At 35.6% G+C, this 10,374-nt stretch overlaps 1 protein-coding gene across 1 annotated transcript; it reads right to left on the bottom strand.

Annotated features, from left to right (window-relative positions):
- Positions 1-737: 737 nt before the first annotated feature.
- LOC121672686 (12S rRNA N4-methylcytidine methyltransferase-like) lies at positions 738-9,457 on the bottom strand (the record flags this gene model as incomplete). The annotated part of the gene is made up of 3 exons (XM_042045423.1): positions 738-1,296; positions 6,938-7,116; positions 9,178-9,457. Coding segments are annotated over 3 exons (905 nt in total), but the record flags the coding sequence as incomplete, so codon positions are not given.
- Positions 9,458-10,374: the final 917 nt, after the last annotated feature.

Below are 10,374 nucleotides of genomic sequence, written 5' to 3'. Positions count from 1 at the left end.
ATAAATGATCACCAGCAAAGGAGAATATTTTGTAAGGCCCAAAATACTGCTTTTTTGATGGGTTAATTATAATTCCATCAACACCTAAAAGCTGTAGCGGATCTATGCAGAAGTTATGTTTGCAGGATGAAATTCAGATGATCAAGTACAAATCTGACTGCTTTACTATAGTGTCCAAGTGCCAACAGTGGTGTTTTAAGAACCCCTTTTTACCCAAAGATACATTCATTATTTAAAATTATTAATCATTAAACAACCAGGTGAGCACTCAGAAGTAAATATCTATTTAAAAAAAGGTAAGAGTCCATTTATGAATTCCTGGATAGAACATGACATACTGATGTCACTTTATTTAAGAATTAGCTCTTGTCCCATGGGCATTCATGCAACAAGTTAGCTTTTATCAAGAACATATCAAGAATTCTTAGGTTAGTTTCAACTTACTCTAGACAAACCAGACATCTGAATTAGGTGTGTGAAATCCACCCCCATAAAAGTATGTCTGTCTCAATTAGCTACTGAATTTAGACTGTTAATGCCAGGATTTTGAAATTAATCTAAAGGGAATACTAGAAATACCTCAAACCTGCAATTTTTATAAACTTTGTGTTTGATGGTCTTTTAAAAAAAATGTCTTTTTTGTATAATTAGTGACACCCACTTATATGCATTTATTTTGCATTTTCATACTCTATACTACTTCCTAATTGAAAAGAAGCACAAAGGTAAGAAAGAAATGTTTTCTAACAGCCTTCATTTTATTTTTTCAGTTTGATACTATCTGTCCAGTTAGCCTTCTAGAAAATAAAATTTAAAGAAATTAAACAATTATGTAATCACATATTTTGGTTTAGAGTTTAATAGCAGCTCTTAGCTTGGCTGACCTTCCTCTTGGATTTGTTTGAATATCCTTGGCCTGGGGTGTGAGAACTTTTTTGTGCATAAAAATCCACTTTGAATTGAATTTTCCACAGGGAGATTGTTGTGTATCTTCTCCTTTGGAGGAATTTTTCAGAGCCTGTCTTATCTTCTGCTTTGAGCCAAGATTGTACTTTTCTGTCATGCCAATTCCACGAAGAAAACGTTTGATAATACGGTCTTCTAGGGAATGAAAGGAGAGGGCTACAAGGCGACCTCCAGGTTTTAGAAACTTCTCAGCTGTCTTCAGTCCTATGAAGAGTTCATGGAGCTCATCATTTACAAATATTCGCAGGCCTTGAAAAGTTTTAGTAGCAACATGTGCGGGTCTCTGAAGCAAGTCCTTTCGCGCATAGAGTGCTGATGCTGGAAAAGCACCTGTCATACATTTTAAAAGGTGCATGTTAATAACTTAGTATTTCTACATTCTGACTTTCACTCATGCAAGATGACTTTAAAGGAAAGCATAGTCAAAGCTGAACCCTGAGTAGTGAGCTTCCTTCTTGGTAACATATCTTTATTTTATGTTTTGAATTCACATCTCTGAACGTAAACCCTATTAAACGAAGATTGTTTGTTGTTAAGTGTTGGGGTTTTTTCCCTAGAATCTTTTAGAGAAATTCCTTCTCCAAAAGCATCACAAATTTAAACTACAAAATAATGACTGAAACCAAGATAAAGAAAAAAAAAATAGGATAGATAAGTCTCACCTAACAGCTCAGTGTAATCAATGTCAGTTCGGTATTTGTGGTTTTGCTATGCTTTTAAGAAAAAAAACTAATGTACAATGGACACAATTTTACCTGTTGCCTTTTAGATAACTGCATTTCTTCACAAGCAGATATAACTGAAGACAATGTCTACCTGGTAATAACTATCTTTCAATGAATTAATTGAAGTTTAGAAGAGGTATCCTTGTTTGGGAATAGCAATTGTTGAACACTACACCTGTGAAGAACCTGTGTTTCTTCAAATGTTCACAAAAATACCTTGAGAAATTTAGAAAATACAGCTGATACTGTCATGTTTTCACGTGTCTATAGAGCTGAATGCGTCAAGGATTGTCAGACCTAAAATCACTAGATTAAATATTTTTATTAGATGCAGAAAACTCCCTCTTCTTTTCCCCACAATTATTATGAGTTAAACAAGTTTCTGTAGAGACAGAAATTTTCATAGAAACTTAATTATATCAATATTTAATGTATTTTAGGCTTGAATTTTCATTACATGAGTACAGAGCAAAAAGCTAGAGAAGCCTGATTTGATGGATCAGAGGAACGGAAGTGGAAGAATCCTACAAGATCTGTGAAACCCGACTAAATTTCTAATCTATTATGTAAGGGACCACAGGAGTCTGGAAAAGATAAATTAAATGAATAATGCTAGCTCATAACTGGACAATTATTTTTCTAAACAAGAGGCAATACAACTAGTATGTATGTATTAGAATGCCCTAATTTCATGTCAGTGCTAAGCTGCAACACAAGAAGCAAAGAGTTTGAAGTAAACGCAGCTCATAATCAAGTAATTGATATTCTATATAGTGAAGTAAAAGAGGGGAACACTGTACCTCTGAAACTAGTTGTCTAAATTCACATCTGCACAGGTGATTGAAAAAAATTAATAGAGATATCATTACCCATAACATGCTTGCACAGAATAATTTATTAGTGGAATTCTTGAGAGTTTTAAAGGTAAGATTTTACTTATGTCAAAAAGTCTAAGTGTTCACAAAGCATATCACAAACACCCAAGCAATGTCAGTGTTCAGCAAAGGTAGAGGAAAATAATAGGATTTTAAAATTCAATCGTTATTAATAAAGCTGTTATCATGTATGCTATGTCCCTAAGATATGTTTCTGCATAATTGATTTTCCTAACTACCTTCCCTGCCTCTACCTCCTCTGATCTCCAAATTAACAGCTCCTAAATTCACTGAAGAGACCCATTGTAGCTGTGGCTGTTTCCAATTCTTATAATCTGAATCGTTCAAGACAGAAAGTGGCAACAGGATCGACTTCTCCCAACAAATGACTGCATGGGAATTTGTGGCTTGAAGCTATTTCACAAAACAGAGTAAACAGATGTAGCCTGCAGGAGGCTAGGCTTCTCCATCATTTACAAACTCTAGAAGAAGTTACACTAGCTAGTTAGTATAATTTCTGTTCTTGAGAACATAACCCTCTATATTTACTATGAATCATAAAAAGAATATATACTCTTATTGTATAAGTCACGAAGTTCATTTTGATGAGAGACCTAATTAAAAGGAGAACTAAAAATCACAGAACGTAAGGTGTCCCAAGAAACCGACACCAAGCTTGTACTAACAGGTACAGTATCTGTTTCCTTATTTCTTTACATACCTATAAATAGATTCTTTGAAAATGGAACCCTTAGAACAGCCATTGACTGCCAGTTGTGTATGATGAAAAATTCTCCTATCACTCTTACTCTTCTAGTTTAGTTAAATAAAAATCTATTTGTGCTTTCTGCTCAGGCACATTATCTCTCATCCAGGCCCCTGGAAAAATCCTTCCTGGTAACTGGCTGTACAAAATGTATATACAAAAACATTAGAAAAAAACTGTATGGGAAGCTTGTAAAATGAATTTCATTCATAAAACCACCACGCTTCTGGCTAGATGACTGGTTTGAAATCCCAGTGAGAGAAATTATCATTTTTAGTTTTAGGATGCCCTGATGATACTTACACTTTAAAAAATCTAATAGGTTCACAGGTTGAAATGTATTGAAATTTTAAAAGCTTGTGAATGAAATTAGCAATGTGCTGTGCCTGTCAATATGAACTATTAAAGTCCCCAGAGTGTAAGAGAGTGGGAGAGTTTAGAAATTAATTCAGATCGTGCACCTGTTTGCAGGAATTCGTCTGTTGAATTAGCACTGCATTTAATAAGTTTCTGTGACGCAACTAATGTCCTTTTGTCTAGGCTCCCTCAGTACAGTGTTAATTCTCACCCAGCTGAAATTCAGGCAATACTACAAATTCCAAACTGATAATTAAAGTCTATAAAAGTGAACCAGTCTGAATGAAATTGACTTGACTGATTAAAGTGCTTTTTAAACTTTTCAAATTTCTTTAACATGTCATCATCAACTCCTTTCAAGTTAAGGCCAAATGATTACCTGATCTCAAAAATTGTGTGTGAATAGATTATGCATCTAAATAATGATCAGAAAAAATAAGTTTTGGACAAAAATTAATAGATAACAAGGTATATTGCTCACTGAAAAGAAATCAAAATAGATCATCAGTTTTCCTGCACATGCAGTTAGACCTATTGTTTCCAAACAACTCAATGAAGTACAACAAAAGACATCAGGAAGTGCTTCTTAATCGACTTCCACACATCTGTTCACAACCCCTCAGTTGAGAACTACTGATTTTTAGTATTTACAGAGCATTCAATGTTGCAAATAGCTCTGTGAAAATTACAAACACTTAGAAGAGTTTGACTGTGCTGCAGGAAGAGATGCTGTTCACAAAACTGAACCAAAAACTCCTCCTCATAGGTCATAGAGATCTTACTTGAACAGATCAGAAACCTTTTGGATAATATTTATAAACACAAAAAGAAAGACAAATTTTTTAATGCTGTTTCGTTTGCTTGGGGCTTTTTTAAGCTACATCCTTCACTTTTATCTCCCAATCAATTAGCAACTGCAATACATGTTCTAACCTTTTGGAGGGTGGTGGAAAGACCAGTAGTCTAGCATTCTATAAAAAGAAATTAAATTTTCCAAGTTCAGGTTAGTCCAAATCTAGATTCACTGTGATTCTGATTATCAGCTGGACCTTAAGATAAAACTTCAGAGCTCTAGAAAATCTGAAGCCATAGTAATCAATAACATGAGAAAGAAATATGGACACTACACAAATTCTCAGATACTGACACCAGCAGAGAAAAGGCATACATATCTAGCCTCACTGGCTAGATTTTTTTGCTTATGTTCTGGTTCCTATACTAGGCAAAAATAATGACTCTGTTCTGGAAGATAATCAGGCTTGCAAAGAATCTGCAAAATCTAAAATGCAAGATTTTATTATTCTAATTAATATTTTATTTTTTAAAGGACATAACATTTAACTACTAGGTCATAAATTTTACTCTGGTAAAGTCCTGAATTAGTCAGTGGTTTTTGGGCTGTGCCATCAAGAGGTTTTTGTAGCTGTGGTCTCTGGCTCTCTAGCTCTGGCTTATGCCAATAACTTCACCAATATAATAATATATATTAATGATAGATGATAAATGAATCAAAACATATCACAATTACCAAAAATTTTCTTAAGGTTTCTTAATCAGTTCAAAAACAGATAGGATCCACCATAGTGCTTCCTTACTGGATGAATCCAATTAAAATTGGAAGAAGTTTTATGCAAACAGGGATCAGTGTAACAGCTCTAAAATTGTTATAACTACTTGTGTATTCCAAAAAAAGCACACAAAACGTACATATTTATTGTCTTGGCAGATGTGTGCTGGACTCATTGTTTTTGACATGTACACTACCTGATGCATACATGACTCACGTATCAAGAAGCTCTTCAAAGACGGCAGAAAATTTCAAGTGAGAACAAAAAATCCTTCTCATTGTCAAGGAAAGTGACAATTGATGACTTACATGCAGCACATTAAACATGAAGGGAGCTTCAATTGCTCTCTTTCATACACTAGTATTTTATCTTCTTAGTTTAAGCTATGGCACAAAATTATTTCAGAACTACTGAGTTGCTTGTCTACAACACATAACATGTTATATCTTTAACACAGTGATATGGTTGCTTCAAACTCAGTAGTAGTACACTGTCTCAATCAATAGTTTTTCAAAAAGCATGAGACATATATGACAAAGCCCAAAATTATTATTTCAGGATATTGCTAAGGATGATATTAAAAATGTAAGGTTTATAAAAGACACATAGTGCTTTATCTCTTTGATTTTTTTTAAGATTGCTTGTATTCACTATATTTACAGCAGGGGCTTACAACAGCAAGCGGTGTCTTTAGGTTCTTTTATCGTATCAGCTAAATTTTGGGCCTTGGTTTATTGGACATTTTGCTAAAGTATCCTGACTTCTGCAAATCCAAACCTTTTAATTTCTCCATCATTAAACTTAAGTGCCTTAGACATCCAGTTTAAGTAATACAAATTTTTAAGTATACCATACATTTTTTAATACTCTTCAGGATATTGATAAAATATTTTACACTGTTCTTTAGCAAATGTTAAATTTGGATTAGAATTTTAAAGGTCTATATTCAAAGTCAGCAGTTTAGACTTATTCATGACAAGATGTAGTGATTTTCGCCATTTGGTTAAAAAAAATAAAACATCCTGACACTACATATTAGAATGTTAATGAACAGGATTTGTGTCTTATATTTTTCCTTGAAAATTTTTACTTGAGAACACGAACGTAAAGGTTCTTGATGTAAGCACTGTTCCTGCCTAACTGCATTTTGTTCAAGTTGTTTACAGTGAGGAGCAAGGAAGATGAAGTGTTTCAATAGTCGCTTCAGGCTGATCTAGTTGGCATGCACCAGGTGAAGCAAGTCATGTATTTCTTTGTGCTCCCTGATTCTTTAAAAAGACAGAAATTATCTGATTTCACTCATAATTGAAAACTGCCATGGTACCTCCCCTCAAAATATTAAAATACAGAAATTTAAAACAAAGACAGATATGACATATCTGATACTTGAAAGTTTATCAATAGCCAGGATAAAGAATACCCAAGGCTGCTGTCATTCTGTGGTTCAACCTCGTTGACAAAATGATAAATCACTTCATGTTAAATCTATTATTAAACTAATTGTCAAACTACAATACAAAAAATGGGAGCTTAAAAAAAAAGAAAAAGAGAGCTGACATCAGAGCAGAATAGGCAGGATTAGATCCTGCATGATTTCAAGTACAAATAGATCCCTCTGGGACCTTGGGGATTAATATTTTTTTCTCCTCAGCAGCCACTGTGAAGAATTAATGAGGGTACCTGCAACAATGCTTGCAAGCTGCTGAGTTCTGGTGATGGGGTATATGCTGCGTGCCTGAACGATGGCTGAAGCGATTTTCTTAGCATGCCTCTCCTCCCCGTATGTTCTCAGGATGGACGCAAGCGCCTGTTGATCTAAAGCATTCACAACATCAGCAGCAGTGGGCATGTCAGGGTACCTACGCACGAGAAGAGCCAATTAGTTCACTGACGTCAGTTTTCATTGACAAGAGGTGAAGCTTCATAGCGTTGAGACATAAAGTCAAACACACACACTGCATACAAGTGCCTTTGAGGTTTTCAAATAGGAGATGGCAACTCTGTGAAAACAGCTTGCACCTTTTAAATCCTTTTTCTTGCTGGTCTAAATGGAGTTCGTTCCTTAACTTCAATTAGAACAGTTTTTGACTTCCAAGTATTATCATAAGCTATGCTTAATAAGGTGACAAGAATAAATATATTCCAGTATCATGCTAGGATGGAAATTATGTGTGACCTTTCTATTTAGCCAGCTTTAGAATATAAACTTGCCTCTTATGGGTTCATTTTAGCCACCTTGCATCATATGTTGTTTTCTAGTCAGAACTGATTTCAAGGATCTTTTCTTTCACATCTCCTGCTATGAAAACAATTGCTAATGAAGATAATTAAATATTACTTTTCAATAAAAGGCATAAGAATTTATATATAACTACTCTTCTGAGATAATAGAAATGACCTAGTAATACAAATTACAGGAATTATTACCATTTGGACAGTGTAAGCCTTCAATCTATATATCTAAATCTCTGTGACTTTGCTACTGAAATAGTTCAAGGTATTATACGAACATCATCTCTGGGTTTACTAATCAGAGAAAACATACAAACTACTTAATAAATTCTCTTCTAAATTCTCTTCTTCTCTTTCAGGCATTTTTTACTCCCCTGCAGCATCTTACAAAAGATAACAAAACTTAGAGGCAAGTAGTATCATAGCAACAACCATAGTGTAAAGCTTTTGTTATGCCTCAGGTATCCTTTGCTCTTATGCTCTTGTTCTGTGTTTGTTTTCTCATGATGCATCAGACTTATATTTAAGCCTGGAGTTCAGATTTTTGAAATCTGGGGACTGAATCACAGGAGAATCATGGGAGCATTTTCAAGAAAACAGAAAAAGCAAGTATCATGAAATTTGCTGTGTTAAGACTCAACATTAATATGGTAAGCTAATTCCTTAGAAATTGAGGCTTCCCGTGGGCTCTCTGTGAGCAGTGAAAGAACAAATGGCATTTCTTAAGACTCCAGGTTCATCAAAACACAAAGAAAAAACTGTCATTCTCTGTCATGCAATGCATCATGCAATTACAGCCATCATCCATACAAGACAGATCTTTGGTTGCTCATGCAAAAAGCAAAATGCTGCAGAAACACATCAGGTTGTCTGAAGACAAAAAACATTCCATAAGCGGAAATCATCATTCCACAACTGATTTTCATGCTCTTGAAAGTACTAAACACCAATCCAAATTTAAATACAGGTTATTTACTCAGTAATTATTAATTTGACAATTAAGTAAGCCTGATGTGCCTCCTACACAAAGAGAAAGGAAGCTTATAATTTTGCTATTAAAAATTACAACAAATACATGGACGTGGAAGACAACTTTATACAATGTAGCTATCTGATTTAAACTGGCAGATACAATGGATAGGATTTTACTTATTTATTTTTATTATGTTCCTTTTACAGAGAAGAAACTGGATCAGATGGCCATTGCACAAAAGAGGGACACTGCTCCTTTCCTAGGGGAGCAACTGAACCTGCTCAAGTGAAGTTTCCACAAATAGTAAGTGTGGCAGAAAAGGAAAGGGACTGCAGTAAGAAGTTGTGAGCCTGCAGATCTAGTGCAGGTGGAAAAACTGCAGAAATAATAAGCCTCTGAAAGGGAGATGTTCCTGTGACTGTATACCATACACTCCAAAAATGTTATAATTCAAAGGTACAGTTAATAAAATGTTACTGGTTTAACTACTCATCCCTGGAACTTTCCTCTTATTTCAAAGAAGGCAAAGACAATAACCAGGGCTGAGCACTGAGATAGAAAAAAGCTTTTTGGCAAAAGAAAGACAGGATACTCATGCAAAATTAGATGTGGTTTGATGATAAGAATTCTTCATTTTAAGAGGAAAGGAAATGCACAGGGGTTGCTGAGCAGACAGTTTTTGATGTTCAAGAAGAAATATTCTATTATAATGTACCTGTCACTATCCATCCTCATGTCCAAAGGTCCATCCTTCTGCAGGGAAAAACCTCTTTCAGGTGTATCAAACTGCATAGAAGAACAGCCAGCATCCAGGAGAACGCCATCCAGAGTCCCTGGCTCAACCCCAGATGAGATTAGCAAAGCCTCTGACTGGCTAAACTGTCCTAGAAGAGGTTGAATCTGTTTCCTGTAAGAAAGTAGCAAATAAATAGCCTCAAGTTTAATTATAACAATGCCATCTCTCCCCCTTGCATAGCAGGAATTAGACAATAGAACTCAACTTGTCTCAGAAGCAATAGGACTATTCCCAAAGTAATCGTTTATATATTTTCATATGTCAACATTGAAAACTGGTCCAAACCACCCCTCAGTGGCTACTTTAACTTCTTTAACTCTTTACTCCCTTCCTGTTTGATCTTAAAGAAAGGGAAACCTGACTAAATTTTTTTTTCAGTATGCAGGAACTCAAAAGGACACCTTCAGCAGGAATGTCCTGACTACTAAGGTACCTGCCCTGCTTAGCATGCCCCTTAGTCAAGCGAGGCCAAGGTGCAGAAAAGAAAGAACAGATCTTGGACCTAGAGAAGCAGACAAAATGGAACAAGAGTGCAGAACCTTGTGGTTAATATTTACCCACCAGGAAAAGAATTCCAAATTCCTGCCATGGGACCAAACACCTTTTTAGTGATATTTGTCATTTTAAAAATAACTGGGAGAACGAGGTGCACTGAAACATAAGCAGGTAAAACACTTAGTGTAATTGGATTTGGGCACCTGATCACTGGAGGGAGTAGTTTTACAAGCACTTTTATACTTACTGTGCTTTCTTAGATTTAAAGTGGTGGTTTCTTAATATTCCCATACTGGCAAGGAAAAGAGGAATGGCAAGGGAGAAGATAACACATCTTCTCCACAGGTTCCAGTATCCAACTCCACTGAAGGTGGTTGAGCACTGGAACAGGCTCCCCATGGAAGTGGTCTCAGCAACAAGCCTGACAGAACTCAAGAAGTGTTTGGACAATGCTCTCAGGCACAGGATGGAATTCTTGGGGTATCCCACCTAGGGCCAGGAGTTGGACTCAATGATCCTGATGGGTCTGTTCCAACTCAGGCTACCCTATGATTCTATGATCTCCGAGGTTTCCAATGCTTGCTTGGGTATCTAATCCCAAACTTTTGGGTTTTGCCTGTA

The sequence above is a fragment of the Corvus kubaryi genome, unplaced genomic scaffold (assembly GCF_017639235.1).
Source record: "Corvus kubaryi isolate FWS band 111438036 unplaced genomic scaffold, C.kubaryi_AGA036_p1.0 64848, whole genome shotgun sequence".
NCBI classification, from domain to species: Eukaryota; Metazoa; Chordata; class Aves; order Passeriformes; family Corvidae; genus Corvus; species Corvus kubaryi.
The sequence above is the reverse complement of the archived record's forward strand: the minus strand, read 5'-3'. Positions and strand labels throughout refer to the sequence as shown.